Source organism: Lagopus leucura, unplaced genomic scaffold, assembly GCF_019238085.1.
Source record: "Lagopus leucura isolate 7727_CA_CO unplaced genomic scaffold, USGS_WTPT01 Super-Scaffold_100009, whole genome shotgun sequence".
Taxonomy (NCBI): Eukaryota; Metazoa; Chordata; class Aves; order Galliformes; family Phasianidae; genus Lagopus; species Lagopus leucura.
This window is the reverse complement of record NW_024962266.1, coordinates 7,919,607-7,945,425: the sequence shown is the minus strand read 5'-3', so window position 1 is coordinate 7,945,425 and position 25,819 is coordinate 7,919,607. Positions and strand designations below refer to the sequence as shown.

Sequence of the window (25,819 nt, the reverse complement as noted above, 5' to 3'; positions counted from 1 at the left end):
TTTTACTGTGAGGCGTAGGGTATCAGACATTATCCACATCAAATTCATGTGTGCAATTTCAACAAGACCTTACTCTGCTCCCTGTAAATACACACCAGATGTATGTTTTATAAATGTTAGGTTTTGCTCTATCTTTACACATGCCTGTAGTTTGAAGCCTACGCGTGTTTCATTGTGGCAGGAAAGCCCCATCCACTCATCCATCTGTGATGTTTTGCAATAGGCAAAATTTCAGCATTGGCAGCTACTCCTCGTTTGACTTTATTGACTTACGACGTCTCTGGTTTCAAGTTGTTTTCAAAGGAGTCAGTTTTCCTTAGCTGTGAGGTGACTGAATAGAATAGGAAAAGGAACTTCACCAAAATTCTCCAATTTGTGATTCCTGACATTATGTGACACCACAAATGTAAGACTTGTCCTGCCCTGAGACTTGTAAGAGGCTTGGGGCTTAAGTTATACAAAACACAGCTCAGAAATTTTTGGCTGGAAAAAAGACTTGGCTGTCTCCTCTCTGAAGACAAGCTTTCTGCTGTGGGCCTGCACTATTAAGGTTGTTTTAAAAGTGTATCACTTATGTTCTTTAATTAAAACTGTAACTTTGATTATGTTCATTATCAAATAGCGTCTGTTTGAACAACAGTCACTAGCCAGACTTCAGCACCACTTCACTTGGTGTTAGCATTCATTTTCAAGAAAGTACAGAAAAGCAATGCTTCCTCTGTAAAAGCCTGCAGGCTCAGTTATGGCTGACAGTGTTAATTGCTTGGGAAAGCAAAGTTTTTCTGTGTCCAGCTACTAAAATATTGGCAAAGCACGAATGTTAGCTTTGAGAGGTTCTCCAGTTCAGGCTTTAAAGAGTACTGCTGATTTAAACTTCTCGACTTGACGTACTTGAGTGCTCACTCTCACAATAACTTGTGCATTTCAACAATAAGTATAGTTTTGTTCAAACTTCTGAAAAACAAAATATTTTTCCAGTTAGTTATAAACAAGTAGTGGTGTGTAACATAGCTCACAGAACAGAGCAGAGCAATTGGGGCCACTGCAGGTTTGGATGCAGGGGAGCTTGAAGTGCAGCAAGAAAAAAGAAACAAAACCCAGAGCACGAGAGTCTTGGCTTGTGTAAATTAGCTCCGTGCAAGCTGTTTTGATCCATGCCACCCTGGGCTGTGGCAGAATGCCTCTCCCTGGGATGAACACAATGCTGGCAGTGGTGCAGATGCCGACACAGAATAGGGGCAGTTCCTGTTCTCTGAGACACAAAGCACGTTCACCTCATTTCCGTGTAGGGAAAATGTTCCTTGATCACTTGATTCCAAACTGCAAATTGAACTTTTAAAATTGCAAATATAGTCCTGGTGTGAGAATAATTTCCTTTGTAAGTATGTGATTAAATAAACTCATAAAACAAAAAATACAGGTCACATGGGGCTCAATATAATCCTTATTTATTAGTCATTTTTATATTGTACACAGAACGTAGTAACATACACCACCTAAGCTATAAATATACTATGTACACGTGGAGAAGGAACAGTTAATTTTACATAAAATGGAGAGAAGGCACATAACATAATAATACACAGTGATCATTTGGAGCTGGCCAAATTGCAGCCACAGTATTTATATTCTTTCTAACATAAACTTTCCTCTAACTGTCTGAAGGCTCTCCTTGCTGCTTCACAGGCTGGGTGTCACAGCTTTCGAAGAGGAAACGGGAGGGACTGCGAAAGAAGGGAGGAGTCAGTTGCTTAATTCTCTCCATGCTTCTGTGCATCTTCAGAGGGACATGGCACAGAGCAGGTCGCATGCTTTAATTTAGCACCTTTTCCTTTACAAAAGACTGGTAGACATAAAGAGAAAATTAAAATGTGTAAGGTTTGGGACCATATTATGCATTTGTTTCCTGAATGGATAGGCTGCAAGTGATTATGAACAAGTTCTTTTACTTATGCCTTTTGAATCAAATAGAGATATTTAGAAAATCTCAAAATACTTTAGGTCTTTATGTGGAGTTGCAGGTGCTCTCAATGACTATTAGATGTTATTGCTCCTCCTTGTGTGCTTCACTATGTATTTTAATATACACCCAGACTGAGAAGCAGTAAATAGCTTGGCACCTGCTTAATCCTTGGTTGAAATTTCAGCAAAAATTCTATTAGACACTCTCTGTGGTGTATTCCCCTCTGTTTTAACTGTTGTTTCTTGACTGAAATATGGCCCAAAAGGGTCAGGCTTCTTCACTGTTGTCACTCCAGCTTGCTAAGTAGCCACAGCTTTGGGATTTTTTTTCTGCTTCTCCAGGTGCTGTGAGACTTTTCCAACTGCAGAGTCTGACTCCCTGCCCTTCTTGGAGTGCTGTTCTCTAATTCAGCTTTTCAAAAAGTACATTTAGAACAGAATTTGTGCTGCTGGGGCTTTGTCTTGTTTGTTTCTCTTAAGATCATAAGTAGCAATTAATTTCACATTTTAATTTCCACTTTCAATAGAAGTCACTCCTTCTAATTTATCCTACATAGATCTGCCTTACTGGGTAGATCTCATTTCCTGACTCTCCATCAACCTCTCCATCCCTCTTCCGTGACCTCACTGTAACGAACGCCCAGCTTTACCCTTGTTGTACTGGAAAGACTGTGATCCAGCTTTTGCCTTCACTTTCCTCAAGTATCATCTGCTTTCATTCCCTTTTTCCTCTTACTTCTGCAAAAATTTTCATCACTCCCATTTTCACCATTTCCCCTCCACTGAGACAGACATCAGTCACACCTGACTTATTCAAATCCTAGTTTAAGGGTTTTTCCTCTTGCTTTCTCCCTTCTTGATTTTCCTTCTACAAACCACGTTCATGTTCCACGGTGAGAATTTTCCAATTTTTATGCTTTTTAAATTCTTTTGTAATGTATTTCTCCAGAACTCTCTTTGGTCTTTATGAAAACTCTTCAGGCTTTCATCTTCCTTCTCTTCCCCTCCCTGTACCCTTTGCTGCGTATCTTTCTCAGCCCTGGAGATTCTCTGTGTGATAATGCTTTCCTGAATGTGTTATTACAGATTGTTTTCCCACTGTTTTCAAGATTTCATCCAGAAAGTCCATCCACTGAGCAGAGCAGAATGAGTTTCCAGCCACTTCCTCCTCCTTGCTGTGTCTTTCACTGTGAACAATAACGCTTTCCTTCACATTAGCTCTTCATGCAGACTGACCTCCATCTTCAGCTGCTTTCTCTCTGTTGTCCTTTTTCTTTGAATCGTGTAACAATTTAGGCTGGAAGAAGCCTCCTGAGGTCATCTACTCTAACCTCCTGCTCAAAGAAGGGTTGATTTCAAAGTTAGATCTTCATTACATCCCTCCACTGCTTTCACTTCTATTTTCTTTTCCCATCTCTGCTATTCACTTGAAAATCTTCATCATTTTTTTTCCTCCTTTTAGCCTATACAGCCATTATCATTGAACAGAAATTCAGGAATATAAAGCAGATATGTGGAAGCACATTCTGTGCATCTGCCTTACTGTTCCAAAGCCACTGCTGCTCTTTGCTCCCAATTCCTGCTTCTAGATTCCCCCTCACTTTCCAAGCGCTCTCTCCTCAGGCCCTTCCATCTCTTTTTTCCCCTTCTTTTTCACTCTCTTGTTCTCACAGCTTATGGTGCATCTTCACCATCTGGAAAGTTGCTTTGACTTTGTATCCCTTGTAGCTTTTTTTGGTGAGCTTCAATCACACATGTAAGTATCTGTACAAAATATTCCCGCTTCACTACTCACTCATCCTCAAACACAGTTCTTTGCTGTCTTTCTTGTTGTATACTCTTAGAGTCCAGCTCTTCTTTTTTCAAATATATATCCACTTCAAGAAATGATAATGCTGCACAAACTTTATAGCATTCCTTATTATTCCTTAGTAGTGGGAAAACGCTGGGCTGATTTTTGACTAAAAGATTTGCAGCCATTCTTATATAATTCCATATTTCAAAAGAACTTCCTTGAATCTCTCTCTTTTACCATGATATTTTTTGTTAACTTATAAACTATTTTGTTAACTTTTGTTGACTTTCTTTCTTTACTTAGTTGCTATTTGCACTGTGGATTTAAACTGCAGTTATACAGCAGTGCTTGCATTCAAAATCATAAGCTTCAATAGTAAAGCTGTAAACTGGACTCAAGTAAAATCTGTTGCGCATTCATGCTGTCATGTCATTCCAACCTTAGCACCCTGTTCTTTTCATTCAATTTGAATCCCACCATCCACTCTCATTTTACTACAGTGCCTTGTTTTGAAAGACTGCAGAAATCCAGAATGTGCTTATTGTCGGAGTTACTGATCAGAGCTAATAAGGAAATAAATGTGATTGACATTGATATTCTGTAGTCCCCAGAGAGGTTAATTCAAAATGTATTATGAGTTCATCATTAGTTGAAACAATCACTTAAACTCTTGGATGCTGAGTATGTGTGCTCTATTATGCAACTCCTGGAATGTTTTATAATAGCAGGAACAGATAACCTGAGCTGCAGAAAGGACAAATTCCATAAGGAAGTTTCCACTCTGTTGCGTCTTTATTGTTGGCTCAATTTGTGTGGGAGCCATGTCTTATTGCTTTAATTTTTTCACTACATGTGAAAGTTGGCTGGATGAGTTACTGTTATCTGCCTCTACAAATCAGGAAAACCTTAACCTGAATGTATTTTTGGCACATTCTTTCCTCTCTACCACGAATCATTAAATGCTCTTGAAGATTTTCAAGTCTCTTTCATTACAATATATTTTCCAAACATTTGCAGTTATTCCACTCCTTTTTACATATTTGTTTCTTTTTCAACAAACAGTTGCAATCATTTTGCTACCAAGGATTACAGTGGTATTATTGCTGTCTCAAAAGAGGAACATTCAGGCACAAAAATTTATTTTCCCTTGTTAACATGAAAGTCTGAACTCCATGAGAATCACCAAGGCTGTTTTCAGAGCTGAGTCACTCTTTCATCATTTCTAAGTAGGTGTGTTGCCTATAAGCTGCTGCTTGTATTTTCTGTGAGCTTTGGAAAACTTTTTGAGCACGCTTGCCTTTTTGGCAGCCAAAGGGTGTTGGCAAAATGAGATGCAATCATTTTATAAAATGACGCATCAAGTAATATCATAATGGGAAAATGGCAGTATATAGATTTGCAGAATTTGTTTAGGATGTTTTGGTTTTATGTCCTCTGTAAGGTCAGATTCTGTCTGCTGGATATTTTAAGAGATACCCTTTATATTCAGAGAAACATGGATTTGTCAGAGAGGTTAAGTGAAATTCTTTTCAGCAGAAGGTAAAGTGGCAGCAGAGAAAATGATAGAATTGAAGGAAAGAAAACCAACTAAATGGGAAACACTCATTTTGGAGAGTTTTTGCAAGCTTCCTTTTAATCCCTGATCAACATATATGTTGAAACACAGTTATGGTGATAAACCCTTTAAGAACAAAATTATGCCTTTATTGATTAGGGTCTGCATTGTCTTCTGCAGCAGTGATTGCTAGGCAGGCAAAGCAAAACACAAACAAAAAACTGTTCCTCATTTTGAGTCTGAGACAGGCACTTACGAGTATCACAGAAGCCATTACTGTCTGTAATGCCTACTGCAGATTACCAAGGCGGAAGTTTCCAGTGCAAATAAAAATTGTCCTTTGAAAAAATGTCCCAAAATAGTGATAAATGGCATTGGTTCACTTAAATGCTAGAACATTTTAAATGTTATTGAACTTAAAAGGAAATTATTCAAAGTTCCAAGTCACTGTAGTTTTTACAACAGGTGCTCCTGGTAGTAGAATGCAAATGAACATATCTATCTTGTGTACATTGTCCACTTCCATTCATCTTCCAAGATGGAGGAGAGCCTTCCCTTAAATGAGTCTCTCTACTGGCGGTGGCTGCACAATGCTCCACATCTCAACGCGGGCGCCGTCCTTCTCCTGCCGGCTGGGGCTGTAGGTTCCTTGGGTCGACCTTTTATTGGCAGCAATGACTGAAACCACAACTGCCAAGAAGAGGATCAATAAAGCCAGCGTTACTGAGCCAAGGGAGGTGAATATGTTGGAGATCAAGTCAGTTGTCAACTGGAAGGATTGAAATAATTGCAATATAATTTATGTCAAGAGAGTACTGAGGCACACTTGAGCTACTACCGTGGAAGGAAAACAAAGACCGTTCTATGGCTAGAACTCTGCATAAAGAAGCTACTGCTGAAGCACCATTTATTGAAAGATAAGTAAATTAGCCCCTCCAGTTTTTGTTCATTGGACTCTGGAAAATTGCACACACACCATGGGGTATTTAACATTCAAGGCAGGACTGGATGAATTTTAGCATAATGACCCATTTCATTTGATAGCTACCTGCTTGAAAATAGTCTATGAGCTACAGTTTTGTGGACTTTAGAAGTAACTCAGAAATCATGTAATCACTTCAATAGTAATTCATCTTCCTTCTTTTGCTCTGAATATATTACTACTAGTTTTCAGTACTGTGAGTTAAACATGAGCTACTCTGGCTGGCTATACAGACAGTCCCATTCCTGTTTCTCCTGCTGGAGAAGTCAACTTTCTGTGAATACTTGCATATAAAAAATTTGCTTACTGTAAATATTTGTGTAAACTGTAACTATTATACAGCTATTCCTGCCAGTAAATTTTTCTACTAGCATGTTTGCTGGAAATAAGCACACAGAGACTGCACATGAGCACAGCTGAAATCTATTCAGTGAGAAATGAATATCAGTATATCCTCACAAATGTTTTCAAATATTCATCCAGCCCTTCTTCTGCACATACGCTTTGCAGCTAAGTCTACAGAAACACAGGCAGTACAGCATAAGATGAATGTAAGGATGCTATGTCTTTTTTTTCTGTTTTCATGTGGCAGTAGGAAATGTGATAATGTCAGAAGGTACAGCGCGCATAAACAAATCTGCCAGCTAAAATGTTTAAGACCAGATAAATTTTATAGAAGATGAACGTTATATATATACATCTACATATGTGGGTTTAGTTTATAAAAAAATAGTTTGTGGTGAGGAAAGCCAGTGAAGAGATGCAGATGATGTAGCTAAGTGGTCACTGTGGACAGAATAACCCTGGAAGGAATGGAACTTCTGGGTAGATTCTGCTATCTATCATTCTGTGATCTGTATTACAAGTGACAGCTGAACTGCCATAGATAAATGTGTGCTTGAGGCTGAACTTTCAAATCCCCAAATATTTAGAAATAGAAAATAGCAGGTCAAAGCCCATTTTCCAGTGAGATACAGCATGTTTCAGGATATTGCAGTGACCTTCTTACTCGTCATTTCTAAGGAAGTGCCATTTCTGTCCTAGGAATGAGAATGTATGTTCAGTGACAGACCCACCGTCGATAGCGCTGTTTGTGTGGCAGTGCTCTGTGTGCAGTGCTAGAGCTCATGCTGCTCAGGTCAGCAATGCCAGAGGATGAACCATAAAACAATCCTGCCTCTTTTCTCTCCACCTCCATGCTGATGTAAAAGGTCCTGCTGTAACAATGAAAGCAAGTTTGGCTCAGGGAATCTCTCTAGGGAATACATGACCAGTTGGGCTATTATTTTCCTCTGTCCTTGATGACTCCATATACATTTCCAATGATTTTAAAAACATTTTTTGCAACAGAAATAATTCAGTGCAAGTGACAGATCACATGAATCCGGTCCTAAAAGAAGGAGACATTAAACATATTTGTCCTTTAAACTGTACCAAATTGAGAAGGTCTCATTCTGAAATGATGTTGCAGGTATGTTTGAGACATGAGAATTTCTCTGCTCTGTTAGACTGTATAATCCTCATTCCTGTTGTTTCATTTATGTTGAGTTCATTGCATTTGGGTTGATCTGTGAGTGATTTGAACTTGAAAAAATTAATGAGAAGTGCACATATTGCCTATAACTGGCTGGACAAAATTCTTCCTCTCGAGCCAGTATGTTAGAAATAAAATAACATGCTCCACTGAATAAAATATTTTGAGGTGGGTTTTGTTTGTTTTGTTTTGTTTTGTTTTTCTTTCACAATAATCAGGTACATAGTCTAACCTTATTTCTGTGTTAATGTTGCTTCTAATTTCCAAATATGAAGAAGTTGACCTTTATGCATTCATTTGGGTAGCTTCTATTAATCCAAAAAATCTACTGTCCAAGTTCTGCACCTTGCTTTATCAGCCTGCAGATCACTGCCCAAGTGTACAATGTAGGTAGACCCCTTAGCAAAGCAGGGAACTGATAGGAGAGTTGCCTGAAGGCTCTGAAGTCTGGTCCTGCCAAAATCAACTGCTTCTCTAGTAACTGATGGCTGAACAATTAATTTGGGAGATGAACTGAATTGTCTGGAGAAAGCATCAGGCAAGCTCTGTCTCTGATAGCTCAAGGATCTGCTCATCACAGTGTTTGGTGGTGATCGCCAAAAGAATAATGTACTGAGCAGTTTTTTTAGAAACAAATTGCTGCTAAGACCTCTTGAGGGTTCTTTCAACTTGAGTGATGCTATGAGCCTTGTTAAAAGGTAACCAATGAATGATAGTTGTGAGTTCACCTGCTCTCTCTATATAGTTCCTGTTAGTAAAAGCTATATCCTTAACGGCCATGGATACAGATGGTAAGATGGCATCCTGTGTCATTGTAATACCAATAAAATTAAGTTGGCTAAGTAGAAGGCCAATTTGCTTCTCTCTAGGGTATTTTACGTAGCATGTTCTATATGTTTTGGATGTCAGCAAAAGTAAGGCGAATCTATTATGGAAAAATTTCTAAACAAAAGAAGTTTAAGAAAAAACAGGTGTTGGTTTTGTTTTGGTTTTTTTACTGTTGATTTCATTTTAAAGTTTATCCACTATTTAAGTTTTTAAATTGCTTAAATCAAAGTTATTTTGAGTATTTAGATAAAATGATTTGATACAGTTAAACTCCACTGTAGTGCTGATATTTTCATTCGATGATTGTGATAGGCTGATTATTAAGCTTGTTCCTCGACTTGTTTTGCAGATGAACTGTTTGGATAAAAAATGCCCAGTTCATGAGTCAAAGCTCAGTAGCACATACCAATCTCATGTATGTGTGGTTATTTTTAAACAAGATGTCTTCCAAACAGTTATTTTATGAGTGAAACGTTGGAGATTTGCTATATATATGAATGTTTCCACATGTGCCAAATGTCAAAGGCAAGTGGAATAGCACAAGGGAACCAGCAAAATACACAGTGTCTCTTCCTCTTGTGTGTTTTATATCAGCATGACTTAGCCAGTTTAATACTGCTTGCTGTATGGGGGATGAGAATTATGGTCCCAGACACAAGTGCTGAGCCAGAGCCAGGGAGGGAGGAGAGAGCTGCGCTGCCAAAGAAGCAACTCCCTCATGTCTAAGTGAAATAGCACAAGATGCTTGGGACACTGTGATGTGGGCATGAGCTTGGCGTAGAAAGTGTGACTGGGGCCACTGCTATGCGTCTTCAGGCTGTAAAAGGAATGGTGCATTGTGCACTGAAAGCAGATATGTGTCTGCTGCTGGGCATTAAGAATTACTCAGCCTCATTCCAGCATGGATTCTGGATGCTTTACAAGACAGAGATATCATCAAAAATTTTAGAACATGGGAAATGCCAGCCTTGAGAATTGCCTTCTCTGGCACATGTGGTGCTTTCTGGGAATTCTGCAATTGCTTGTGTGCAGTAGAGCTCTCACTAGTGAAGTCTCCAGATCTCAAGTCCTGACACCAGCCATGAGGTTATCACTTCATTTGCAGTAAAAACATCTGATTGAAGACATCCAGATTTACTGCTCCCAGATCAAAACCTTTTGCTAAAGTAATTAGGGTTACTTTATGATTGGCTTGAATCATATTAGCCCATGTCAGAACTACTTTGAAAGGTTTTGGAAGTATATAGGGATAATAGTGCGTAGCCAAAAAAAAGCCATTATGACTCTTAGAAAGCCCACAGATATGCTGAATTTGTTTCAGTGAGGGTTTACAATCACCTTATCAGCAAATAATTCTGTTCAAGGTTGATTTCATATAAGAAACCCAGTAGCTCTAGAAGAAATCCAGTGAGTCATATAATAAGATGCATTGATAACCTCAGCTTGGGGGACTACAATTTTTCAAGAGCTGTAAAGTGACTGTAAATCCATAGATTGACTTTCTTCCAATTTAAATACTTTAAGTGATGCATTCAGACTGTTTTTCCATTATTTGCTTTCCAGTTTCACAAGCAAGTACCTAGTATTCTGCCTAGCATCACGTTAGAAGTATCTGTTCTGTCTATGCTAAGCACGAGCCACTGTGTCTTGTGAGCTGTGCTGTCTGATTGTTAGGCTACAAAACTGAACCGATAAATTTTGGACACAGAAACAAGAAGTTCATGTTCACTTAAGCCAAACACCGCACTGGCCATTGGGAATGACGAACTATTTTTCAATTCTAATTTTTAAATTAATACCCATTAGCTACTTCCTTTAACAGCTTTATCCTCTTTATCCTGGCTTTCTTTGTGCTGCTGTCCATGTGGGCACTCATCTCAGTTGAGTGTGCTTGTAACTGTTATTGGCCAGGTATGTGAATAATTCTGTACCTTTGGTAACATAGGTGGCAGCATCTAGAGTGTTTGTGGTGCACTTTGGCTGATCTTCCACTGTTTATCACTGGTGAGGCCACTTCTTCCAACTCCTTTTCCTCCTGCCCGCTTTACTTCAGCTTATCTTATCAGCTTCAAAAATGCATTTTCTATGGCCATTATATTAGATAGCCATTATTTTCCATGTGAAGAAAGTTATTTTCTTTAAACCTGTAATATTTGATTTGCTTTAAAACTGATGCCTAACAGGCTTCAGGATTATTTGATAAGAAAACTGACCCAGAAACACTGCTGAAGAATTCCTTGCTAGTTGTGCTTTCCTTATGAAAGCAAACAGAAAGAACAAGAAGGCTGTTTATAGAAGGCACAGATTCAGACTTGAAGTCATTACTTAAAGGTGTGACTGCTTCTCTCTGCAACCAGATGCCTCATAGCTCCAGATAAAGCTGCCCACATGTCCCATGTGCTTGGTTGCATTTAGCTCTGCCTTCTGCATGCAGATTATACCTGCATCATGCAAGGTAACCCAAGGAGACTATAACTTTCTCTCCAGATCTTGGGATTTTCTCCCTCTGCACATCCACTAAGAGAAGACCATCTTGTCATCCCGCACATATCACTGTGGTCCTCTGAAAATCTATGCTGTACATGGACTTGTAGAAAGTCTTGAATTTTCATAGGTTGTTGTTGTTTTTTCTGCTTTCAGCATCTGAGATATTTTTTGCAGGAAAATGCAATTCCGTTACTGGAGGGCCTGAATGAGATCCCCAAGTCTTATTTGTAATTGAACAGCCATTTCTGAATATAAAACCTGGATGAGCAACCTGGACATATACAGAAGATCCACAGTACAGACAGCCCACCTTGAAGATGAATGTTTGTAGGTAAGTAACTTTTTAAATTTTATTTCTTCATTTTCAGGTGGATATTTATGTCTGAAAACAAAAACCCACAAACACCTATTTATTTATTATACATCTGCTTATGGAGTGTAGTTTGAGTGGTTTGTCTTATTTGAAATATGACAGACTGAATGAATTCCTTCCTGGAAAATGTCAGCTTTTAGTTGGCTGACATCTCTTCATGAAATCAAGGCACGAAAGTAGAGAGAATTAGTTTTAGCAGCTGCAATGATAAATTGATCATCTGGATTGTACAGTTATGGATCAAGAAAAAATGCAATCTGTTTTATTAAGGAATAATTGCTTCTTTGGTGTCCTGTGAGAAAATGAAGAAGCTAGAGATGATTGAAATCTGTGATTTAGCTTCACTCACAGGGATTTATGTGCCTCCTAAGAAATTCTGACAGCCTCCCTCCTGACACGTGAAGTCTCACTGCTGTGACTCTACAGAATGTACCGAGGAAGCTTGTTCTAGTTATAGTGGAACAAGAAATTGGAAAGTGATGGTGGAGGTCTCAAAAACATTGCAACTAATTGTAAAGCAGCCTTTGATTAAAACAAGGGTATCATACGGGCCTTGATCTTACAGTCTGATCAGCACGCAGAGACCTCCTCCTTTTCACATCAGACTGCAAGATCATTTCTGGATCACATAGAGACCATGCTGCATTTAGACCAAAACAACTCACTCTCTACACAGATGCTATCACAAATGGCCGTGGTAGCTCTGTATATAGTATTAGCTTTTTAGATATAGCTTTTCAAACTCAAATGCCCACTTTTAGGAATCCAGCTCATAACAACAGACTATGTATAGTAATTGCGTTTTCTTTTCACTCCTTGGGGTATTGATGCCTGGTGCATATCAACTGTTTAATGGAGGTGGCCCAGGCTCAAAAATGATAGTCTTTAAAAGGTCTGAGATGCTCTGTCTTAGGTAGAAGAAATAATACTTCTTTTTCTACCACTGTACTTTATGTGAGCTCAGCTACGGATCCAAGAAAACCTTTAAGTGCCTAAGCAGCTCCTTAAAATCTCCGTTAGATATTTCGGTGGATCAGCATCATGTGAGACACTATTAAATGCCTTTTCTCTTAGACATCTGAGCATTGGTTACACACAGAGAAGTGATTTGGCTGGCAGTTTGGGAGGTAAGCTGTCATCAAGCTGTGGGCTTTCAGAAGACTCCCTGATAGCATTTCTGCAGCAATTGACAGTGCTAATTTTGTAAGTGTACTCCAGCTCTTTTTAAGATCATCTTGCTGGTGCAGCACAGATTAAATGTGCAGCTCCAATGTGTTGTTATGAGATGCCTTTTAAAATTCTATTGACAGCCTCTGGTGTAGAAACTTAGCCATCTGCTGCCGTCTGAAAGCATAGGAGGGAAAATCTATAGCTGGTGTAAATCCAGGCAAATCTCGCTGAGGAGGAGTTTGTCCCAAAGCTGCTAAATGGCAGACTAGACAAATACTATGACAGTGTTTTTGTGAAGATATCAGTCTCTGGGGTGCAACATCCCTTTCCAGCTTGGGAAATGCTTTGGAGTGTAATATATAATTATTTTTCTACATAGTTAACAGTGAAGTATATCAGGTGTTTTTTCTCCATAGGGGATTATCTGCATTACAGCTTCAAGACAGTAGATTCTATACAGATAAATCTTGATGATGGACAAAAGCTTTACCATGCAAGCATCTCACAAGGAGGACTAGGATAATATTTAAAATCAAAAGGCTATTGCAGAAAGCAGTAACTTTCTGTCACTGTCCTGCATCTATCTGGTTTGAGTTTACTGCGTCCATACAGTTGCCACAGTAGAAATGACTTCTGAAAAGAGATTTGGAACTATGAGCAGTAGTGGCGTTTTGGGGACTGTGCCTGCTGTCATGAAAGCGTGAGGTGGGTGAAGGGGACCCAAAAGCTGGAGAAGAATAAGAAAAGATGCTACAGTGCTGAAGATGAGAGCACGACAGTTCTAGGGGAAAAGAGGTGAGGTTGTTGTTTTGACTACGCATGATTCGGTTGTGTTCTGCATTATTGACTTCAGTTAACTTTAATGGATTTGCAGAATATGAATTGCAAACACAGAACTACTTCCTCAGAACCCCTGCTTCTCGGCTCACAACAGCTGAGGTAAAAGATCTCTTCTTTAATGAGCAAAGCTAGTGGCAGATGCTCTTTTATTTCTGAAATCAGATCCTTATGATCATCACCACTTAGCAACTGTCAAAGAATAGTGTCTCACACAGGGCAGCCACCTGCCATGGGTTCTGGACCCAACTGCTGTGATGTGAAGCAAGATCATCTAACCTGACTCCTAGCTCTTGGGAGGAACTGGTGCAACTTGTGCTGAACTTGGCAGACTTACCTCTTCCCACTTTCTATGGGAATAAGAAACTACTCTGTCCAATGGTGCACAGTAATGGGGTCAATGGAGTGCAGTGAAGCAGAAACAGAGTGAGGATTACTGTTATAGTGGATAATTTCCAGTTACTCTTCATCTCTACTTTTCTGCTGCACAGCTAGGCCTACAATCTCCTGAGCGTTTGATGAATTTCTTCCTCCTATTTGGTGCTAAGCTTCTGCAAAACAGCCATGTGTTGCTACCTAGCATTAATATTACGCTGTCAAGTGGTGATGAAGTAAGTAGATATGTGAGTGTTTCACACTGTCAGACAAGAAGGTATCAAGTCAACAACAAGCCTTTGTTGGGTGCAGCACTTAGATTGCAGCCATCTCATGCTTCCAACTGTAAATATTAATGGTATAAGTTAGACCTTTATTGGCTACATAATTCTTGCCTTAGCACGCTACATGACACTGTCACATTACTTAGTTAATGATATTCCTTGATAAAAATTTCTAGTATGTTTATATCCTAGTGTTTGTTCTTTTTTCTACTAGATGATGATCAGAGAAGACTTACATCAGAACGTTTTATATTCAAGAAAGACTTCGGAAGAGATGCAATACTTGGAAAATGTAAATGAAATTCTTATAAAAATCTGTAGAGCTCTACATCAATAATCACTCCTTGAAATCTCATTTTAATTTTGATTCAGATGTTTGATAGTGAATTTACCATATTCTTACAGCCTTTTTTCTTTTTCGTGTACTTTCTTGTTGACAGGAGTGTTTGAGTCCGTCTCTCCCCACAAATTTAAATTCCAATCTTAGGGACTCTTGGATTAGTACTGCATACTTAGTGAAATACCTGGTCATAGTACTGATAGTTCAGCATTCAATACTGAACGTGATTTGGATGAAGCTTAATCTAGTAATTGCTTTTTATATTTCTGCTGAAGGTGCAAGAAGTTTATGAAGTCTCTTTTCATGTTATAGCCAGCACGGTACATGCGGGAGAGGTCTCTATAAATATGTTAGAGATTTCTCTTAAGTTTTTTGCTCCGTGCTTTTACCTTACTGCCACCTAAGGATAACTGATAGAAAATACATTGTAGTTCACATTAGACGAATTTACTCTAATATGCTAGGATTTAATGGCAGCACTGTTAATGTCTTTCTTCAAAGATTTCCTACACTTTCAGAAGATTTTCTCGAAGTTCATACTTCTTACGAAAAAATATGCTGGCTCACCTAATTGCATTTATTTCTGGTCCTCCAACATAAGGCATATTGACTGTGAGTAACTCAGCTCTGCTTCAGTCAGATGATTAATTTGGATCCATAGGTTTCTCAGTACGGGATGAAAGTAAGCATTTTATATAGTCTGCAGAGTCAGATCAAAATTCACCTTTATCTGCACATGCAAGCTCTTTTCACTACAGGAGCCCCTTGCTCTAATGGCTGTATAAGGGCTCTCTCATTCTATCCTGGTCCTAACACTCCCACCAGGAGCAAGACCAATTGAGTTCTGGCTAGGACTTACCCCCAGGTCTCCACCTTTGGCTGTCTGCCACATGTTGGTGTTTGTACAGCCCTGAACAAGAAAGCTAGAGTCTGATGGGTAGTCTTTTTGATAATATAATGAATATTATGGAGCTGTTGCAAGCTGGGATTGTTCCTGTACACTGTTTATTTTGGAGGAGAATATGACATTCTCCAGGAACAGAGCAAGTGCTGCTGTCCATCCTCAGGCACCTGAGCTCAGTTTGAAGTCTACAATGTTGTTATTTAAGGTGGGGAATTAATCATGTTCAGAAATAAGCAAAAGATATTTAAAACTATCATAGAGTTACTGAAACTACAGACTTTCTCATACTTCACCTTGCTCAGAGGAGTTATTGGTTTTGTCTTGAGCACTGCAATAGCCAGGAGTTTGTACAAATGGGGTACTCAGGAATTCATTCCTGAATGCCAACATGTGACTTGTTAAGCACTGAAGCATCTGCCCTTGGAAATGATTTTTATGTGCTTTATTCAAGCAGTGTGGTTAACTTTCCACGTTAACATATATTAACATTAATAGAATCTGTTGTAATTTAGTATATTCTCACATGAAATGGACCTCAAGTTCATTCTCCTTTGGAATTTAATGGTATGGACTTTGTTACACTTTAACTAAAGTAACTAAGTTAGGTCTAGTAACACTGAGCAGCCAAGACAAGGCAATACAGTAACTTTTTAAATTTTTAAAGGTTCATTGTACTGTACCCAAGAAAGGCAGAACACATTGCCAAACAGATAATTGGTTATCCTGCTCATATAGTGCTTGAGATCCTCTTAACGCTACCGTTCCCTTTTTCTTTTCTACCAACAACCAAAGCAGTTTGGAGTGGTGCAAAAGCTGCTCTAGTTAAATAATTGCAAAGGTTTCTAAAGGGCACCGTTGCTGATTCCCGCTGTCCTTTCCATTGTGTTACAGCAGTACCACAGAAGTTTTTATTCTTCTTGAAAAGAGAATAAATAATGTTTGAATAAATTTGAGGACTATTGTTTTTACAGTTTGGTACACAGAATCTAAAATATTTAAGTAACAAGCTTTTCCTCCCACGTAGATGATTCTGTTTGAAAACATATAAGTGTTTCTGATCATTTGAACACAAAATATTTTTCAGATATTCAAGAATAGGATTTTTTTTATTGCTTTTTAGTGGACAAATATTCAAGAACTCTAATAAAGTGTGCAAAATATTTTCAGACACTGTTAGGAATGGAGTTTCATAACAAGAACTGAAAAGCACTCTGCGCAAGAACATACTTCACATGCAGAACTCACCAAGAGATGCATAGGCAGATGAGCCTGCCACCCTTGCTTTATCTGGAAACATCATAACTCCATGGACCTTTCTGTAGTAATTGTAAGCATGTGAATCATTTCTGAGCACTATTCTGCCAGATGTATTTGTTATGCTGAGCTAGTATGTAGATAGGAGTAATGTGCTACAGGACTGCTGCCGTCTAAATAATGTAGTGGTTGCAGCCAAGGGCCGTGGTTCCTATTTAGGTACTGAATAAAAGTGAGGAGGTTTTTGTTAAAGTTCTTAATGGTGGTGGACAAGCTTCCCCTGAAGCCACCTTCCAATCTGGCAATAAATCCCCTTTATAGCTTTGTACTTATCTCTCAATTCTGTTCATTTTAGTGAAGAGGACAAACATTGAATCTCAAGAGGTTGCTGCCAACTCCATATACATTATCTTTTCCATTATGAACTCCTCAACTTCCGTCCAGTATATTTTTCTTTTTAAAAGCAGTCTAGGACAAGCCCAGGCTTTATTTTTCATTTTGAAGGTGAGGCTGGAATTTGTTTTACTATAGAAACTTCTAGTGAGTTCACTAATTTGGATTTAAGGAATTAAAATATATTTATTTTATTGTCTGTTTTCAGTCTGCTTTTGGCCAGACTGTTCAGTGACGTCGAGCATTATTGTTTGAAAGTCACTGGAAGACAGAATTATTTGTTTCTGCTCTTACAAATGTATGTATATTATATATATATATATACATACATAAATATACATATATATATACACACACACACATATATACACGCACACACATATTTCTGAGTTAATTGTTCTAAAGAGCTGAAACAACTTTTAGTATATATTCTAGTATCACTGGAAGCCAGAAAAAATTAAAAAAAATAAAAAAAAAAGAGAGAGAGAAAAAATAAAATTTAAAAAAAAAAGAACATTAATTTTCATGAACCATATGATAAAAAGCATGTAAAATTTAGTATCTGAACAATGCAGGCATGGAGTGCTCGAATGTGTTTGGAAGTGAGCAATGACTGAAGTAAATGCCCAAGTGATGTGACTGAGAGTCTACAAGGAAAACATCAGAAGGTGAGAAAAGGAAAACAATGCTTCTGCAACATAAAGGATGGTGTACAGACAAAACATGTTAGTCTGAACGTTAAATGTGTTATGTGAATACCCTATTTGAGCCGATTCCTATACTGTGGAGTGTTAGGCTGTCATATATCATCTGGGCTCCCTTTGCTGCTTATATTTACCACATACATTAAATATTCAGCTGCTTTGCACTGATGCGTGCAGTAATGTCGGCCTCATGAGGAGTGTTCTTGTCTTTCCCAGCTAAGACACATCAGATAACCTTATCGTCTTTGCAACCTAATGTTTCTGTACCTTATGTTATGGCACATATTAAATGTGTTTCTTGCAATACTCTTTTAGAAGTTTTAGTTCAATCCTGTGTTTTGAAAGCAGACTAATAGAAAGTAGCAGAGGATATTAAGGAGCTCTGGAAAAAAAAGAAGAAAAGCAGCTACAAAAATGGCAATGTGACATTTGCAATGACTTTCAGAGCAGAACTGTTCATTTTACAAATCTAAAGATGTTTGTTCTGACTCTGCATCTGACCTGGCACAGGAATGAATGTCCCCATACCATCAGCAGCAGCAAGTCTGCCTTTGTGGCTGACCTACACAATCGTGAGACTGCAGTGAGTTTATCTGTGCTGTGCTGCATTCCTCTCTGAGGAGCTGACAGTGCAGGGCTGCTCTGTAAGGCACCACAGCAACAACTCACCAGCAGCCCACCTCCTCCTGCTGCCTGCCTGTCTCGGCTCCAGCAGCATCAGGAAAGTGAGCAGATGCGCTGGGGAAGACAAAACCCCAGTAAGTGCCTGCATGCCCTGTGGCTAAAGCCTTGCCCTCACTGTGCTGCCCGCCTCTGCGTCTCACTTGCTGTGCATGAGGAGCAATAGGTGAGTGCAGCTCCTCAGCCTGGACAGCAGCACTTTCCAGATCCGGTTGACTTTCCTGGCTTTGCTTCATTTTGCCACATCCCTGGCCTAGCTGATGAGCTGAGTATTGCTGATGAGCAATACTGGCCTAGCGTTGAGCATTTGAACTTAGGCTAAGAACAAAAATGATAATGCTGCCTCAAAATAATCGCACACGAGTATGACTTAAAAACAAAACAAAATCTATCCTGTATTTCTGGCATGATGGGACTCTTTGGACCTTCTCCAAGCCTGATGAGAGTACTGACTGAGAACTGATGCAGTGTGAGAACTAGCCAGTATGGCTCTATTTGTGATGGTATTCCTCTATAGCTCTTCAAATACTTTCCATCTCTGTGGGTATTGGCAAGGAAGAAGTACGTAAGGCAAACAGGTAAAGCTATGGTGAGACTGAGAAAAACTAGTCTCGGTACTACATTCCTGATGTCCATGTCTTTTATTCGAATGATCATTATCCATTAATGGCTTCACAAGGATGAATAAGTAAATAGAGAATGCATTATTCATGAATCACTAGGCTTTAATTATTGTAATTAAGTATCATTTGCTACGTTCACATTACTAAGCCTTGTAGTTAATGAATACATTAGCTAATTGCTGCAGTGCCAATTCAATTAAAATTCTGTGTGCCTGTGCTATGGAAGCCTGAGAGAGCTTTACTGAATTCAGATTCAATATTGAACATACTTTACATGCTTATCAGTGTATTTTTAATGATACTAAATGTGAATTGTAACCTGCAGTGCATGACGCTTGTCCTTGTGCCCTGGAGGATCAAATGATACCAGCTGGAAGCAACAGCAGCACACATCAGAGAACACAGCATTAGCAGAACTTGTATTCTGGGATGTGAAATCTAGCACTGCTTTCAAGATTCATGTATATTCACAAGTACAATAGGAGAGGGTATGCTTTGTGAGGAAGTGCTGTTCCAAAGGTGCAGCTGATGATAACGCTCAAAAAACAATTTTAAAGTACATCCTGAGCTGTTTGCCAGTCAGCATGGGGATTGCATTTGCCTCAGCATAGGGATGCCTTTTGCTATGCACAGTACAGGCAGAATGGGCTTTGGGGCCTAATGGGACCTCATAGTACTCCTGAAACACAAAGTGAAAGGATCACAAACTTTCCATTTATTTTATTTTACTCTCTGAATATGTATTGCAGGTAATAGTTGTCTAAGTGTTACAGAATGATGTCCTGCTGGAGTTTTTTTGTGGCTATTTTATTAGGTTATAGTAACCAGTGGTTCTTGAGGTGGTATTTTGAAGAACTTTTCATTGCAAACATTTATAGGGAAAATCACTACATCAAACTGCAAAAATTAGTTCAAGAGCCAAAAGATGATTTAGAGAACTGGAGTGTCCATCCAGCTGGACCTCTGGGTGTCAGGCCAGGGAAAATATTTGCAATGGGAAAAAAAAAGAAAAAAAAAAAAAAGAAAAAAAAAAAAAAGGAAACCTAATTTAATTCACTGTGAGTTTGAAGCATATTTTTTGATATTTTTTGTTTCACTAACTTATTACAGTCACATAGCATATAGCACTGAGCAAACTGTGTATTGAATCTAGTTTCTTAAAAATTAAATTATCTGGGACTAAAAGAATTCAATAAGCATTCAACATCAAGGATTCTTTCACAAACACTTGGGTTCTTTTTGGCTAAGACAGAATGCTGCTGGCAGAACTTGAATTGCAGTAGCAGAGGAGCATCACTCAGAACCTGTTTTTTTAAGGGTCAGAAGTAAGAACTATTGTCAGTACAGCAACTCTAAGTTTTCCATTCTCTATGCACACTTCCCCAGTGCAATACTGCTCCTTTGTTTCCCTCACTCCCTTTTACTCCTCCCACAGCTGATGCAGATACTTTTGCTTCCCCTTTTAGTACCTCAACCACTGCTATCTTTCCCCTCTTTTCAGAATCTTTCTTTTTTCTTCAAGCTCTATCACTGTTACTTCTCATTGCCCATATTTATGAATGACAGTTATTGAGATGAAAAAACATTTGAACCTTAGCGTCAAAATAGAGGGATCCATTACTGCTAGTGTCAATGTTCATAATCACAAGCCATACCTCCCAATACAGTGAACATGCTTGTTTGCTTCCATTCATCTATGAAGATCTTGCTGCTATATCTCAATTTTAAACATTAAAATCTTTAACCTCTTAGATCCTAAAAAATCTTTGCAATTGGATGTACTTACAAAAAACTAGTGCTTAGCAAAGCTTTTTTTCATTTTTGCTTCTAAAGCTGTTTCCTTTCAAATGGCTTATCTTTCTGTGAAAGTATATATTCCAAAAAATAATTTTAATTAATCTGGAATTTGTTTCCTTTTTCTGTTTAATGTTATAAACTAGAAATATGAAGTCCGTTCTCAACTAGAGATCTGTGCACAGGTCAGAACCAGCTTATAGGCTATGATGTAACTCAAAGGGAAGAAATGACCTGTCAGAATGTTAGCAGAGGCCTTCCAACACCCAGCAGTTTTGTAAGTATTGACAGTACAAAAGGAGAAAGCAGGTAATAAGAGTCACTTTGAGCCCTGCAGACCCTTTAAGCGCTCCTTCTCTGAGTTGCTGGTTTGGGTCTTGTCAGTTGGGTTGTGCTATGCAACTGCCCTTGGACACATAACAGAGCTGCAGCTGGGGAGGCACTGGCAGCTGAACAGCTGCCCCAGGCACTGCCAGCACTACTGCAGAGCAATGGGGAAATGCAGCCTCTGCTGGTGTGTGTAAGGTGGTAATATCAGAAGAAATGACACACTTGAAGCAAATGGACAGAGCTGTCAGTAGGAAATGAGAAGCAGACATAGAGACAAAGGCAGAAGGTTTATTCTGTGCAATGACAGGAAAGTTCTGTACACGTACATGATGTAGTTGAACATATGGAAATATAGAGGGGAGAGGAGCACAGCTGAAGTCAGGAGATGTTTCATGATGACAAGGCATTAGAGGAAGGAAAGAATTAAATTGCAAGAACAGACAATATTTGTGTAGCATGTACTCAAAGACTGAACTGCTGCTCTGCAGGTAACAAACTCTAAATGTACGTGAAAGCTCACACGTTCCTTCAAATCCATTTAAAACTGTTTGTGCAGTCATCACATTTCTGGTATTGAATAGAAAAAGTTTTGGAATCTCCATACACATATATTTGTTGGTTTGCATGCTGCAATGATAGCTATTGCTTGTCAGGCATACAGTTAATACATGTACTTTTTCTAGCTTTCTTCAACGTTAATTATTTGCTTATAAAGAGGGAAGGACCTTTCATATGAACAGCGCTTTTTTTTTTAAAGAGCAATAAACATAGAAACTACCCAAATCACTTTTTAAGATAAATATAACAAAGATATTATCCTAATAAATGTAGCTGTTACCATAATTACTATATTGTGCTTAAGTTTTCATACTAAGGCAAATGCTCAATACAGGAATGTGTGGCATTTCACAGGGATGAATCACTGTATTTGCTGCAAATGCACAAAAGAATGTGAGGGTTTTCTGAAAATAGGAACCTTATTTAATAATACCAGTGTTGCTGCAATTATGCTTGGAATGAAGTTCAAAGAAAAAAATCAATCTGGGGACACTTCTGAAAGATGAGAAATAAAAGAGAGACTTGATTCTCAGGCAATGACTTCTGCTGCATTTTACTGTAGCAAAATGAGAACCTTAACATATCACTTATCACTCTCTGGAGTCACAAAACCTCTTCAAATAACTCTAATCTTTCCTATAACTTTGTTACATGCCACTATCATTTGAGATCTCTATTTTAGATGGCTAAAAGGAGTATGGAATATATACAAATATAATACGATCATCAGTGCCCAGAGAAATATTTGCACAGTTCACAAATGCTTTTTGCATTGAAGCATTGTTCAGAAAAAATCACTTTCACTGTTGTTTTATATTTAGCAGTGTCCTTCATTTGTGTTGACTCTCCCAAAGGCATCCACAAATTCAGATATTTTACATTTCCTACATTTTTTCTTTCCTTTTTTTTTTTTTTTTCTAAATCTCCCAGTGTTCATAATTTTCATTATTTAAAGAATCCATGTACAGCCACTCAACTGAAGTACCTTGGTTACTTCATATGAAGGAACAAAAGGTTGCACTTTAGTCTGTTGAGTCTGATAGAGAGACTTTCTGAAATTTGAAGAAATCTTTGGAAAATACAGCAAATTTGTAATTTCAAAATCTAATATACTTCCTGGGCCTTACTTGACAGAGGAATTCTAATGAAAAATGAGATAGCCACAGTTTATCTCAGAGTGATGCACTGGAGGTGTAGAGGCTAATGGAGCAGAGGTACAGGATTGCCACTAAACCAAGTGGAGGTACAAGGGGCCCCATTGCTAATCCATAGTGTTATTTATCCAAAAGCACCATACTTGGTATCGCAGGTGGGAGACCAAATGGCCAAAAACTAGCAGTGAAAGTATTATGTGGTGCAGAGATATTGACACCAGTAAGATTTAATGGTAAAATTAACCTCTCTGAGGGCAACAAACCTTTGCCAGCCATTGCATAGTGCTTGAATGCTACCACAGGTGTATCTTAAAGTTCCCCTTGTTATGTCTTACTTTCTGATCTCCTCCACTGTTTGTGCTGACAGCGTGCATGTAGTGAAATGGTCTATTGGTGTGGGGTTGAGACACTTTCAAGATTTGCTAGCCCTTTTTCTAATATGAAGAAGTGAAAGCACTAACACAGATCCAAAGTAGTTCATCAAACAGGCAAGAACTCGGACCTGAGCACTGCATCACAAAGTTCCCATCATTCACTTTCTTATATCTTATAAAGTAACATGATATTACTGAAGGGTTTGCTTCCACATTACAACCAGAGTTGAAGAACATTTGTATAAAACTGAATGCTTCACATAAGTTCAAAAAACATATAAAATGATTTTTCAAACTCAGATGCTTGCATTGCTTTGCTAAGCTCTTTGGTCAAGGCATCTTCTGTTTTGCTAAACCAAGAGTCAAAGGGTTGCTAATAGTCTTCCTGGTCACCCCACTCGACTGCTGGATCATCATCCATTCTCAAAATAAGATAGGAGAGAAGCTGAAAGAGATTCTGCCACAACAGTAAAGAGACAAAGAAGGAGAGGTCGCTTACATCGATCTCACAGCGGTCCCCAGCATAGTTCACGTCGCAGAGGCAGTGGAATTTGTTGAGCAGGTTTTGGCAGAGGCCTCCATTCAGGCATGGATCAGAGCTGCACTCATCAATGTCCTTTTCACACCTACAGAGAAGAGTGCAAAAAAGTGAGATCCTGAAATCAGGTACAAAATGCATAAAACTGGCACATTTTTAACTCAGAAACTTTTAATGAGGAGGCTGCTCCATTTGAAATCTGTAGTATATTTCCACATGTGTTTGTGGTCTTCAGAGAATCTTATTAATGACTTGATTATCCTCTCTTAAATCTTGAACTTCCTGTGTTACTTTCAAACATAGATAGTTAAGCCAGAAATTTCATTTCTGTGGAGCATTTCCTGGTTAACGGCGCTTAGCAAAGTGAAATGAAAGCTGGTGTGTGGTTTTAGAGCTGGATACAGCACAAGTCCTGCTGAGCACTTGTTGGTCCATTTTCATCATTACTGCAAGCTGAGGGCACAATTTCCTTCTCGATAATTGAGATCTAAGTGAAACAAAAGCACATTATTTCACAACTGAATGCCCCTGGGAATGTTCACCCATTTCTTATCTCAATTCGAAGTGTCAGTAGATGTCCAGCACTATCTCCTATAAGGACTCTCTGAGAGGGTGTGGGCACTGAGAATGTTAAGAAAGGCAGTTGCAGAATATGGTTTTTAAAAGCTTAAATTTTTATCATTATAAGCTTTTCAGTAATTCTGATGAGAAAGGAAATTTAAGTTCTAATAATTTCTTAAGGCAACCAACCATTAATAAAAAGCATTTGCAACTGTTTAAAAACTGGTAACAATTTGGTGATTCTCTGTCCTGACGAAGCTTCCCCTGAATTCCCTGCCTTCATTTTTTTAAGTACTGATAATGGTCAATACTGTGTTTTTCCACATAAAGAATCACATTTACTATCGAAGTAGGACGTGTGAAATTCACAGAAAATTTCCAGGAATTGTTTTGTTTAATTATATCCATTAGCACTCAAGATGTTGTTAAGTGTTACATTAGAGATGTGCTGCTCTTTGCATTAAACACTTAGCTGGTTTTCTTTATTAATCCATGAAAAAGTTCCATGGATTAATAAACTACATTTTTACATACATCAGAAAGCTGAAAATTAAGTATTAATTCAATCCATAAAAATTATATAGCTATGAACTTCCCCATGCAAAACTGAAAAACAAAATACAGGAAGACTTTTAAACCTCACTTTCTTTGGTGATTTTGAAAACTGCCTGATTTCAGTAAAATAGTTGTTTTCAAGACACAGCTACATTTTCTTTTATTTAATCTTTTCAAGTTTTCCTTTCCATTTATTATTTGCTATTTTTTTCCTTGTAATCCCAAGTCAATTGAATGACATAGAAATGCACCCCCTTTTTTTATTTTTTTTAAATTGTGCATCATTAGTTTTCTTAGGGATGAAATACTGTCTTGAAGCCAAAATGCCTGCTTAATTTACTATTGCTACTTGCCTAATTTACTATTCTAATCAATAAATAGATTGAAGGGTTTTGTTTTGAATTTTCATGTTAACTGATACATTTGAAATTATTCTGAAAAAATGTTAACTGATTGAGGTGAAATTTTTTTTTCTTATGTATTAAGTTCTGCAAACAGAAATATTCCTGGTTTATGATGTGTCAGCCTGGAGGAAAAGAGGACAAATAGTCAATTTTAGACATTTGAGAAGAATGCCTTGCTTTGATTGTCAGTTATAGTGCAGTACGATTGGTGCAAGGCTGCTACTCAGTATGAGGATCACGGGAACTATAAAATAGACATTATTGCCAGCCAGTGGAGTGGATGTAAGCAAGGCTCATTCCCAGAGCTGCTTTTAGCAAGTTGCCTGGCAGGGGAAGGAAGAAGGAAAAAGCACTTTGACTTGTCTTGAAGTCCTGAAAAGAGTATACACTGAAGAAATGCCTGAGAACATGCTTTCATTATTTTATTATTTTATTTCTTTAGCTTTTTTTTTTTTTTTTTTTTTTTTTTT

The 25,819-nt window shown here is 38.3% G+C and overlaps 1 protein-coding gene and 1 long non-coding RNA gene across 3 annotated transcripts in view; one reads left to right on the top strand and one right to left on the bottom strand.

Annotated features, from left to right (window-relative positions):
* Positions 1–5,316: 5,316 nt before the first annotated feature.
* The window catches only part of CRB1 (crumbs cell polarity complex component 1), a 71,674-nt gene continuing 51,171 nt past the window's right edge, over positions 5,317–25,819 (bottom strand). The window contains exons 11-12 of the mRNA XM_042874158.1: positions 23,791–23,917; positions 5,317–6,081 (exon numbers count right to left, since the gene is read on the bottom strand). Of these exons, the coding sequence (XP_042730092.1) occupies positions 5,869–6,081; positions 23,791–23,917 (340 nt within the window). The 3' untranslated portion in view covers positions 5,317–5,868. The remainder of the gene's footprint in view (positions 6,082–23,790; positions 23,918–25,819) is intronic.
* Positions 11,024–14,528, top strand: LOC122181596. 2 transcript variants are annotated; one of them, XR_006179493.1, is made up of 4 exons: positions 11,024–11,111; positions 11,318–11,474; positions 13,103–13,481; positions 14,397–14,528. It is a non-coding gene; the product is annotated as an uncharacterized LOC122181596 (long non-coding RNA). The 2 variants fall into 2 exon arrangements; XR_006179492.1 differs by lacking the exon at positions 14,397–14,528 and adding an exon at positions 13,561–13,600.